Source organism: Drosophila elegans, unplaced genomic scaffold (genome assembly GCF_018152505.1).
Source record: "Drosophila elegans isolate 14027-0461.03 unplaced genomic scaffold, ASM1815250v1 contig_149, whole genome shotgun sequence".
Taxonomy (NCBI): Eukaryota; Metazoa; Arthropoda; class Insecta; order Diptera; family Drosophilidae; genus Drosophila; species Drosophila elegans.
Genome location: NW_024545513.1, coordinates 23831135 through 23842871, shown reverse-complemented (window position 1 = coordinate 23842871; position 11737 = coordinate 23831135). Strand labels below are relative to the sequence as shown.

At 39.1% G+C, this 11737-nt stretch overlaps 3 protein-coding genes across 3 annotated transcripts; all 3 read left to right on the top strand.

Moving 5' to 3' along the window:
* Positions 1 to 1184: 1184 nt before the first annotated feature.
* Positions 1185 to 5580, top strand: LOC108134941. Its single transcript, XM_017255466.2, has 5 exons — positions 1185 to 1339; positions 2721 to 3821; positions 4853 to 4997; positions 5065 to 5185; positions 5257 to 5580. Exons 1-5 carry the CDS (start codon positions 1256 to 1258, stop codon positions 5516 to 5518), a joined length of 1713 nt encoding a protein of 570 aa, XP_017110955.1. The 5' UTR covers positions 1185 to 1255; the 3' UTR covers positions 5519 to 5580.
* Positions 5581 to 6649: 1069 nt separating this feature from the next.
* Positions 6650 to 8645, top strand: LOC108134849 (receptor-binding cancer antigen expressed on SiSo cells). The gene is made up of 3 exons (XM_017255313.2): positions 6650 to 7102; positions 8180 to 8308; positions 8374 to 8645. The coding sequence occupies exons 1-3, from the start codon at positions 6734 to 6736 to the stop codon at positions 8554 to 8556; spliced, it is 681 nt and encodes a 226-aa protein (XP_017110802.1). The 5' UTR covers positions 6650 to 6733; the 3' UTR covers positions 8557 to 8645.
* A 204-nt stretch (positions 8646 to 8849) lies between these two features.
* LOC108134847 (FK506-binding protein 4) lies at positions 8850 to 10245 on the top strand. The gene has a single exon (XM_017255311.2). The coding sequence runs from the start codon at positions 8892 to 8894 to the stop codon at positions 10125 to 10127; it is 1236 nt and encodes a 411-aa protein (XP_017110800.1). The 5' UTR covers positions 8850 to 8891; the 3' UTR covers positions 10128 to 10245.
* The last annotated feature ends 1492 nt before the right edge of the window (positions 10246 to 11737 follow it).

Sequence of the window (11737 nt, the reverse complement as noted above, 5' to 3'; positions counted from 1 at the left end):
AACAGATAAGAAAGTGGGACAGGCAATAGTCGGCCTTGCTTCTAAATTTTATCAAAGAAGTAAAAAAAAATTATGAATGCAAACGCATGGTTTGAATTTTTATAAATGCTGCAACCGAAAAAAAAATCTAAAACCCAAGTAATTATAGACATTTCAAATTGCTAAAAAATTCAATTAAATTAAATTAATGTGGACTTATTAATGGCACACGTAACAATATTTGCAAGGTTACGAGTAACTATTAATATTATTATTATTAATGTAATGCCTATGATTATTTTTAAATTTTATTTAGTTAAAATTTTTTTTTTTATTTTTATATTTTTTTCCTATGTGTAAGAAGAATTAAGAAAATATTTTGGATATTTAAAAAAATATATTTTCTTAATTTCATCAACATTTATTTTTTTCATTTATTTATTTTGTTGCCTACATCAAATGGTGATCAATTATCAATATTCTTAAAAAAAAAAAAATTGTTATTTTTAATATCCGAATGATACGAAGAAACAAGGCTCCCTGGTAAATTCTTTTCACATAATGTCATCAGATATGAACCTAGAGATCCGGCTAAGATACACTCTAGCATCATTATCACCCAAGAGCAAACAAGCCAGTTTAGAAGTCATTTATAGGATGTAGTCGAGCAAAGCTCATGCGTCCGGGGGCAAACAAATGTAATGCGTGAAGAATAAATTTAATTTTGTATAAATTAGGCGCAAGAAATCTCTTTGAGGGCCACTGGTGTAAATCTAGTGACACAAACCTGTCCAAACCATTAGTTTTGGAACCTCTTATCAGGCCAACTTGTTTCCGATATGGGAGGAGGTTGATAAAAACCCAAAATGCTGCTCAAACATGTTTCCGTTATTTGCCAATGTAATCGTAATATTACAATTACAACTGGAACTGGAACTGGGACGGTGCGAGTGGAGGCGTGGAAGGTTACGGAAATGCTCGGAAAAACACGGGGGGCAGCAGTCAAGACAACGCTGAGTACTGAGTACTGAGTACTCAGTAATCTTATCGGTAAAGCCGTGTTATAAACCTTCGTCATAAGAAGCTTAGCTTGGTCATAAAGACCCGAGGTGCGATAAGCGGATGGTAATCGAGGTGCTACTGGCTACTGGATGCGCCGACTTATACGATGGGATTGATATATGTACACGGATGGGCGGATGCCTCAGATATCTGGTTGACGACCGAGCCATCACTTGCCGCCCAGCAGCCCGCGGAGCAACTTTGCTGATTCGAGATGAAGAAGTCCAAAGCCTACAACCTGGAGGCCCCCGATGGCGGCTGGGGAATCCTCGTTTGCATCGGCATGGCCCTGCCCTTCGTAAGTGGAATCAGCCCTGATTTCTTTCTTTTTTTTTTGTGAACACGGGACAAGTAGTGCCAATAACGATCGAATTTTTTTTCAAGTTGCAAATATAAGTGCAGTTACAAAAAAAAAACAAAACAAAACAATGAAACCATACGTTAAATAACAAGTTCAAATTTTACATAAAAACACTATTTATGTGAGGTGTCCTGTCTTATAAATCTTGTGCACGCAGTCAATAAAATAGTTTCGAGAGTACAACATATTTTACAAATAAACAATTTGTTGCTATTTAAATATGATATCGTTTTTAAATATGTAATTATTATTTTATTTGCTCTTTTTGTATAGCATGTTTTAAACTTTAAAATATGTGATATGCGGAATTTACCGGTATTTCTCCGTAATTTATCCGTGGACCAAAAAAATTTCTTTGTTTTTTTACAATGTGTAATACTTTTTTTTAATAAATTGCCTAAATAAATTTTTTCTCAAAGTATAAACGATTGTTCACATATTAAAACTATATGCTAATTATATGTATATTTATGGCTAACAAATACAACTTTCTAAATTAAATTTAAAAATATTTTTGTTAAAGAAACTTTTAATACTTAGGTATTCCTTATTTATGCGTGAAAAAAATATAGTAGCAATTTTAAAAAGTATGACATTTTCGAAGTTAAAAGCCAAAAAAAATATATTTGACAAAGAACTAGCAAATTAATTACGCCCAATTTTGCATATAACAGTCTTCCCCAAAATTGTTTGCCAACTTTATTTAAATTTATGATTCATATCTTACGGTAAGGATATGTTACCCAAATATATGCAGCACAAAGTCTTTAGTGATATATATTATATTATAATACTCAAGAATAGCATCTTAGATAAAATAGGCTCACTTTCGTTTAAAAAATATCGTTTCTTTTTTAAATATTTTTTTCTTAGAATTTGGCGGTATTAACAAGTTATCAATGCGTGAACAATTTTTAAATTGGTGTTTTAAAATGTAATTTTTTTGTAGTCAAAATCTCAAAAATAAACAAAAAATTGTGCCTATCTTAACATTTGTTCACCCAAAACTATTTGCTAACTTAATTAATATATATGGTTCATACCCTGTTTTTTTTTTAACTCTTAAATATTTTTTAAGGAAATCCTAATTTAGCGGTGAAAAAGTTTAGTTGTTGTTTTAAAATATATATCAAATAAATGACTGCATATCTTAAAAGTTGATCCCCTCAAATATATATTTGCTAACTTTATGAGCATTTATGATTCAAAACATTTAGCCCAAAAGATATGTGACCTCGAGTAATATAATATTATATAATATATAGCCAGGAATATGGCCTCAGATAAGATGGACTCACCTGACTTTTATTTTTCACAGACAAGTGCTCTGGCCGCCTTGCCATCGTTTGGCCTCGTTTTCGGGGACTTCCTCAAGAGCATCGGGGCGGAGACGAGTGCCATGGCCATCATCACCAGCGCCTTTTTCTCGTCGATGAGCTTCGCCGGCCTGTTCTCCGGATCGCTGTTCCAGCGCTTCGGTATGCGACAGGTGGGCGTTACGGGGGGCATACTGTACTTCCTGGGCACCGGCATGCAACTGTTCGCCACATCCACGCTGCACCTGCTGCTGGCCTTCAGCCTAATCCAGGGATTGGCCTTCGGGCTGATTGTGCCCACCTGCTACACGACCTTCAATCATTACTTCGTGAAGAACCGGGTGATGTGGATGAGCTTTGCCCAAACCCTGATCGGTCTGGGTGCGATGCTCTATCCGATTGTCATGCAGAAACTGATGCAGTGGTATGGCTTCCGGGGCTGCCTGCTCATCCTCACGGGTCTGAATGCCCATGCGATACTGGGCATGCTGGTGATGCATCCCGTCGAGTGGCACATGCGTCGCGTGCCCATCACTCCGGATGAGGAGGCGCTCAAGCTACTGGAGCTGCCGAAGCAGCCGGAGAAGTCGGAGCAGCCGGAGAAGCCGGAGAAGCCGGAGCAGCCAGTGAAACCATCAGTGGTGGTGGTAAGGGTGCAGCCCGAAACCCCTGTGAAGGCCGTCAAGGATGCGCCAAGTTTCGATGCAGATCCCGTTGCGCGGCGCCTCTCCCACGCCGAGGAGCACCTGCTGCACGTGCACTCCAGCCGTGCCTCGAGCATCACCAGCCTGGGCAACTGGTCCGGACATGTGGTGGTCAGCGATGCCTCTCCCCAGATGATGCACAGCCTCCAGGCTTCCCGTCGACAGAGCATGGTCGTTGGTGGTGGTGGTGGTGGTGCCGCTGGCGAAGGATCCGTAGCCCAGGATGGGGATCCAATCAAGAAGGGCTGGGTGCGCACTGTCGTCGATTTCCTCGATCTCACGCTGCTCAAGAAGCCCATCTACGTGAACATCGTGCTGGGCATCACCTTCGCCCTCTACTCGGACATAACGTTCTTCACCATGCAGCCGGTTTACCTCTTCGAACTGGGCTACAGCAAGGTGAGCTATATAAAAAGAAACCAATAAAATCCATTTCATTAACAAGAATTTACACCAATGAAAGAAATAAGTTAATAATAAATTTTAAAGTGCTTAAACTAAAAACCTCAAAGTGGAAAAATTACAATTTTCATAATTGCTTAACCCTAATAACAGACAAATGGATTTTTTTCAACATTATTTTACCATAAGTTTAAGTGCAACATTTTGGATTTTAAATATTTTTTGCTCAACAATTTAAGGGTTTTTTTTAGCGGAGCTATTGGAAGAAAAGAGTAAACTACATCCTTCTTATTTAATTATTAAAAGTAGTAGTGACATTTGTTTGTGAAAATAAAACTGGTAAATATGGTTTGGAAAAACTATTGAATCCTTTTGCCGGTTATTAAGGTTCAAAAATTATACAATTATTAATATATTTCAAATTTAAGTTCTTCTGTTCAGAACGCTGACGTGGTTGCTCATCGAATGTATTATCACTCATCAATTAAGAACGGCTGATCGGATTTTTTTTTTTCAAATTTTTATTCTAAAATTCTGAAAAAGAAGTTGTGAAATTTTTATTTTGGAAGAATATTTAACAATAAGATGCACAACATTATTTTCTATCTAAAAACACTAAGCGCAATCACAAGACACATTTTATTCTCAACCTGCATTTAAATAATAGTACTCAGTAATAATTTGTCTTTTATTTAGCACTCCACTTTTTAATATTTTGCGGCAAAAGAAGTAGCCTTTAAAAAGGAAATACAACAAGGGTTGCCATTTCTTTTCCGATTGCATTAAAAATTTTTTTTTATATCTTTGATCCTCATTTTTATTATATTTTAACCAATTACAATTTTTGTTTTGCATATAACTAAAAATTATTAAAATATTTTTGTAACATCTCGGGGCTGACAGTAACTTAATACCAAAATTTGAAAATGACTTATATTTTCTGGCTCAGAAATTGTATTATTAATGTTATAGTCAAACCCTTTTTTTGGTTGCTTAAAAGTGTTATTTGCTTAACATCTATTTTTCAGCCGGATACGGCCACTATTATAGCAATTGGAGCAGCCGCCGACTTGACTTCCCGAATTTTCCTGGCCATCACCGCCGTGTGCATCCAAGTTCCCTCGCGATACATTTATTTGGCAGGAGCAGTGCTCACAGTTTTTGCAAGATTTGGTAAGAACATCTCATGGTCAACGAATTTCTTAACTAATTCCTTTGAATTCTCAAAATTTCACGACAGTTTTTAATGGGATCACAGAGTTTATGGGAATGGCCTGCATTACGGCTGTGATTGGATTCCTTCGCACCTGGCTCCATGTCCCACTGCCTCTGGTCTTTGCCGACTACTTGCCCAAGGAGAGGTAAGTTTTATTAACTAAAAAGCTCCATTGAATGTTTAAATTTGTGTTCATTTTCCCCCTTTATTATTCAGGTTCGCTACAGGCTATGGCCTATTCATGTTCACCCAAGGCAATGCCATGTTTCTAATTGGCCCCATTGTCGGAATAATCCGTGACAAGACCAAGGACTATATTCTGGTCTTCCATATCCTCAACGGCTTCATGATCCTGTGCGCCGTTCCCTGGGTCATCGAAGTGCTCATCGTAAAGTTCCGGAGGCGCAACAAGATCGAACGCAACAACGTTGATCACGACGAGCTGAAGAACCAAGGACGCAGCGCAATAAGCCATTAAAAAACATTGTTATTTTGTTGTTGTTAAGCATGAATATAAAACAAGAAAGGAAGCAAACTTCGGCAAGCCGAAGTTTATACACCCTTGCAGTTATTGCAAAAATAAAAACAAAATTTTTAAAACATATGAATTTCGAATTATATGAGTACCCATTAAAACCCATTAAAGCTAAAATGATTTTCACCCCAATTATTCGATGGTTCCTAGGGCTATATGATATTATTTTCCGATTTAGATAAAATTTAAAATTATTAAACTATATATATGTCCAAAAGAATTACAAACAAAAATTGAAAATTAGTGAAGATACAATTTTGTTTATATTTTTTTTTCTTAAAAAATAATTCAAAGTTTGTAATGCCAAGAAATAATGTATTCCGCTGGGTGTTTTGTGATATTTTATTTAATTTTATAAAATTTTTAAAAAACGGATGACAAATGAAACATCCAGTTTTCTATGCCTGATTAAAATAATTAAATCTTACAAATAAATTATTTTTTACTGAAGTTATGGTATTGTACAATAGAAAAAAGTGGTTTGGTTTTAAATCACTGCAAGAGTCGGCCCATAACATTACCTAAGTGATAGTATTTTTTAATTATTTTAATTGAAATTGTGGATTTTAATATTCGGGTAATACATATATGACAAAATGTCCTAACACTTGCAAATAGGGTGATCAGAAATAAGTCTGTGGAAATTCAAAGAACTTTACTTTACAAAAATGGCAAAGTATCAAAAAATAACAAATAAATTTTATATATTATTTACAAGTACTGTGGTAATGCCAATATGTCGCTAGCGAAAATAAATTTTTTGAAAATTGCTAAGATTGCACAGTATGAAAAATGAATAATTAATTAAAATATATTTATTATTATTTCGCTACTGAAAATAAACTGTTGGTTGACATTTTAGTGACTCAGTGTGTACTAAAAATGGAATGGAAACGAAAAAGTGCTTACGAACTGGAGTGGAAACGATAACAGCGTTTACGTTTTGAACATTTTTCAAACTTATAAGTCGATATCAGCTGTATTAGGGGTGGGCGGACTTGCCTATCGATATCAACTGCTTTAAAGCATCGATGAACCCTGCATAACATGAATATGTTCGATATTTTTAAACTATCGGTATTGGCACCGATGTTTCTCCACCTCTCCGAAACCGACAATTAGTAAATAATATAATATAAGCCGCAAAACGAGGTGACAATGCTGCAGCAAATCAAGATGCTGGTGCTGGGCATCATCACGCTGTGCCGGCGTGCCTTGTGCTGCTTCTCCAGGCGCCGCAAGTTGAGCCACAGCGGCTCCTCCTCGGGAAATGGGGACCAACTGCAGGCGGTCAATGTGATTGTGGAGCGGGGAGAGTTCTCTGCCGCTGCCGCTGCCGCCGCCGCCGCCTCCTCCGCCGGAAATCCCACGGGTCCGGGTGGCAGGACGTCCGGAGCGAGGGAACGGGACTGGAACTCCTGGGACGACAGTCCGCGCACCGTGGAGGAGCACATCGAGCAGTACCGCCAGCGGATGGCCCAGCCACCCACTCCGCCCAAGGAGGAACCCGAGCCGGACTTCTTCAGTGTGAGTTGGCACATCCAATACGGCGGTTACACCGCCGGTCAGGCAAATAGCACCGCAGTTTCCATTACGTTTTATCTTCACACTTTGGCCACTTACCTACTTACACATATTTATAGTAAACTTTTTTTTATTTTTTTTTTTTTTAATGTTTACTGATGTTTGTTTATTTTAAGAATAAGGTAAACTAGGTTATGGATTGTTTAAAATTATGTGGGTAATTATTTTTTTTCAAATGCCACAATATGATTAGATGATTTCCCATAAACATGTTAAAATATTTAATTGGTTTTATATCACAAAAATAGTAATTATTTTTATAAAATTACATAATATGATTTCATGGTTTTTCCTGACAACTATAATATTAAGCTGCAATGATAAGACCTGAATCGAAGCACAAATCAGAATTAACTAAAAAAATCGGATATATTTGCAATTTGAAGTTTTTTACTTCTTTAAAATAAAATTTGTATCAATTCATTGTTAACCTAAAATCTATTAATTATCCGCAGTTAGCCACTGATCGAATACTTAATAAATTAAGCTGTCAATCAAAACAATCCTAAATGTAAAAGTAAAATAATAATTTATTATAAACAGCTGTAGCGATAGTCGTATTTGCTTATATTTACAAATTAACAGAGTCCATATTTAACTTAATTTATTGTTAACCATTTAAAATTTCTTTGTAACAGAATGCTTTAAGTATTTGTGGATCGTTAGATATAATTTATCACATAGAAAAAAACAAATTAAATTAAATTCTCCTTTGAAAAATCACAAAAATCTTTTAAAAAAGTTCTAGAAATGATGTAAAACTGCATACAATTTTAAAATAATTGAAAAGATTAATGCTATATAAAACCTAGTCAAGAGATGGAACCCAAAAACAAAATAATTTTGTAACGAAAACCAATGAATATTTGCAAAAGAAACCGGGTTTAAAAGTTTTAATATATCTAAACATGTATGATTTTTTTAAAAGGTTACACTTAGTCAAAAGATAAAACTCAAAAGGAAAACATATTTTGAAAAGATTAAAAATACTGGTCTCTAATTTGAATTGCATTCCAACAGGAGCTGGCGCCAACCATAAGGCCGCAGATGAAGTACTACCTGGAGGATCCGTCCGCGAGTGCGTCCGCCAGCCAGCCAACTGACTTCTCAAGACTGCAGGCCCAGGATCTGGTGCCCATTAGCGATAATGTAAGTCCAATGTGAGTACCAACTGGGCCAACCATATATATATATATGGATATCTCCATTGGCAGGCCGATCTCGAGGACTGGGTGGATGACAATGCCGGTGGCTGGGAGGAGCTGGACACCTCCCAGACCAAGCAGATCCTGCGGGAAAAGCGGCGGGAGTTGCGTCACCAGCGGCAGCCCGCTGCTCGACCAGCCCCGCCCACTGTGGGCGCTCAGCGGCTGACAGACGGACAACGTGCGGCGTAGTTAAAGCTGCACCACCCGCTCCTCCTCCTCCTCCGCCTCCTCCTCCTCCTGCGCCTCCGCCTCATCCCCCACTCTGATCATTCCACAAGCAGCAACAATCGCTTGGCTTCTGTTTTCCTTTTCTTTTGTTCGATTTAGTTGATTGGCCACACGAAATAAATCTTGCCTTTCACTCGCACACATCCCCGCTCGCGGATCAATGGATCAGTTGAGCCACACTTCCTGATGGCTCTGTGGCTTCGGACACGCTCCATTGGCCACGCTCCTATGCCGGAGTCGCCGCTCGCCATCCATAAAAGCAACTGGCGACGACGGGAGCGGCAGCTTTCAGTGCAATGCTGCTGCCGGAGCTGCTGCTACTCGGCTTGGTCGTCTCCCTGGCGGACAGCTACGACCGCAGTGTCAACTACTGGGAGGCCTTTGCTCCGGGCAAGCTGCTCCAGCGACTGGATGCCCTAACCGCCACCGATGTGGTGGATCACTCGCAGGCAGTCAAGCTGCCGGAGATGATGCAGCCCGTGGTCCAGACGCAGGCGCAAGCCAAGGCGGACGAGGATGTGGATGTGGATGTGGAGCCGTCAGACGATGATGTGGATGTGGAGCCGTCGGACGATGATGTGGATGTGGAGCCCTCGGACGATGATGTGGATGTGGAGCCGTCGGACGACGATGTGGATGTGAATGTGGAGCCGTCGGACGATGATGTGGATGTGGAGCCGTCGGGCGACGATGTGGATAACCTGAGTGCGGAGACCAGCCACGAGGGGTATTCCGGCGAGGACTATGAGCGCAACTACGAGCAGTTTGTCCAGGAGTATTTCGACAGGGCTGCCGACAAGGACAACCACGACAACGACAACGACGATGATGCTGATGAGCTGGAAGAGGAGACCCAGGCGGAGGCCAGCAATGTGAAGGATCAGCGCTGCAGGCGGGTCAGGCGCAAGGATGGCCAGCTGTGCGAGATCTGTCGGCAGTTGAAAAACAACGAGGTTTCGGAGACATGCAGCTATTCCCATGATGACCAGCCGGAGCAGTATGCCTTTGGCAGTGGCACCCAGTACAAGCGATACCGCCACGATCCGGCAGAGGAAAAGGAGAGGGAAAAGGGAAGGGCGACGGCAAAGGAGGAGCAGGTGGCGCCCAGCAGCCTGTGCGTGCGACGTCAGCGGGACAATAGCGTGTGTTACGCTTGCAAGGACAGCAAGGGTCAGAAGATCGAGCGCTGCTACGATGTGGAGGCCAGGAAGGCTAAGACCAGAAAGAAAAAGGCCTCATCCTCCTCATCATCCTCCTCATCCTCGCCTTTCAAAAAACGAAAGCCGCGCTCGCAGCAATCACAGCAGTCGGAGCAGGAGCAGCGCATCTACAAGCGCACCATTAGCTACAGCTATGCCCAGGGCACGGATCGGGATCAGGATCGGCAGGGGAATCAGCTGGGGGATCAGCAGGGGGATCAGCAGGAGGAGCGGCCTCCGGATGGGACACCACACCGCCCGCCAGTGCCACGTCAACGTCGCCGGCGACTGGTGAAGATTACGCGCCGACGCGGACCTGTTCCCGTCCAATGATCTTCGTTTTGTTTTGTTTTATTTTTCTATCGCCCAAACTCATTGTAATCCCCACTCGCTAGCTTAAACTAATTATTACACACATTTTTTTGTTACAATAAAACATTTTATAAGATCACGTTGCATACTTGTGGGCTAATCAGCTAGCTAAGATTATAAAAATTCAAAAAGAAACGAGAACAGAATCCTGAAAGCTAAGACTTTAAAATTGATCAAAGATGCCTTTGAAAATTCAAATTAGAGTAATTCAAAATATTTGAAATCAACAGAGGAACGTCCGGAAAATGGAGCATTCTTAAAGTACTAAATAATTCAATCTACGACCACGTAAAAGAAACAACAATAATTTTGCATACGAATTAAAATTGCTTTAATTCTACACAGAAATAAATGATGAAAATTGTTTGAATTTCCTAACACGTAAAAAGTAGTTTTAAGAAGCCTATAGATACAAAAATTATTAAAAAAAAACGATATATATTGGTCATACAATATCAGGAAGAATTGTTATGTGTAGAGCAATTTTGAACAGTGGTCCGTGAAATATATCTTTGAGAAGGACTTACGAACAGATTTAAAACATAAGCATTATGTAATAAAAATGTTAAATAAAAAAAACAAATACAACACAAATTCAAAAGGATCAAAGTGTGACAACGAAATTACATATATTTTGCCATCTCGTTAGAGTCTTCAATATAAGTGCAAAATAAGATTGGTTCTCGGTGTTTTCAGCGATTTTCAAATCGTTTATTTGTTATATATATAAAAACCACGAACAATTTTTTTTACATTGGCATAGAACTGAATGCGACAATTTTGCAATTAAACATACACAAAGACCGGAGGTCCGAACAACATTGACTTAACTATCATTTTTTGAAGCTGACGGAAAGTGAGAGATTTTTAAATCGCCGTTTGGAAAGGGACAGCTAGAGAGCAGTTGAAAAGGTCGGCTAGAGAGCCATTGAAAAGAGATAGAGATATGTGGGTGAGTTTAATCGTAAATGCAGCTTTCGGAATTGTTAACGTTTCGTTTCGACATGCAGTTAAGATCACATCTCTGCAAATATGAAACCGTACTCAAATATTCAAATAGCACATAGAGAGTCTGAAACCTATGGACTATAGTTTTTCTATTGTTGCGACGGTGCCTTGTGCGGAAAAAAAGAAGAATGAATATTTATTGTGATCTGAATTGCTTGATTTGCTTGTGTGCTTGAGTGAAGAGCGAAAGATTATTAATATGGTAATCAGTTTTCTGATAGAATTGCCACAGAACCGCATTTTGTGCATGAATTTATATAATTTGCTCAACAACATTCAACATTCTTGCGCAGACTTACTCCCATTTCTACGTTCACGAATTATTTTAGATTTATTGATAATTATTTTGTGATAATATTGAATGCTAACAATTATGTATAGCATTTTTTGCTGCATATCGTTTTTGGAACAATTCGGTACCTAATTAATTATAAACCCAATTGGTTAATGCTGCCTTTTGAATGACTCGACATATAAATTGCCCTACTTATTTTAAAATTCATAAAATAATACTATCAATTTAGGAGTCTGATTTCAAATGAACGTGCTAAATGAAGATGGGA

What these genes read in the sequence shown, in the direction of transcription:
- LOC108134847 (XM_017255311.2), top strand. Translation starts at nt 8,892, where the DNA reads ATGCTGCTGCCGGAGCTGCTGCTACTCGGCTTGGTCGTCTCCCTGGCG.
- LOC108134941 (XM_017255466.2), top strand. Translation starts at nt 1,256, where the DNA reads ATGAAGAAGTCCAAAGCCTACAACCTGGAGGCCCCCGATGGCGGCTGG. An exon ending in TCGGCATGGCCCTGCCCTTC is followed by an intron (nt 1,340 to 2,720) that starts GTAAGTGGAATC and finishes TATTTTTCACAG; the next exon opens with ACAAGTGCTCTGGCCGCCTT. An exon ending in CACAGTTTTTGCAAGATTTG is followed by an intron (nt 4,998 to 5,064) that starts GTAAGAACATCT and finishes ATTTCACGACAG; the next exon opens with TTTTTAATGGGATCACAGAG.
- LOC108134849 (XM_017255313.2), top strand. Translation starts at nt 6,734, where the DNA reads ATGCTGCAGCAAATCAAGATGCTGGTGCTGGGCATCATCACGCTGTGC. An exon ending in CCGAGCCGGACTTCTTCAGT is followed by an intron (nt 7,103 to 8,179) that starts GTGAGTTGGCAC and finishes GCATTCCAACAG; the next exon opens with GAGCTGGCGCCAACCATAAG. An exon ending in TGGTGCCCATTAGCGATAAT is followed by an intron (nt 8,309 to 8,373) that starts GTAAGTCCAATG and finishes CTCCATTGGCAG; the next exon opens with GCCGATCTCGAGGACTGGGT.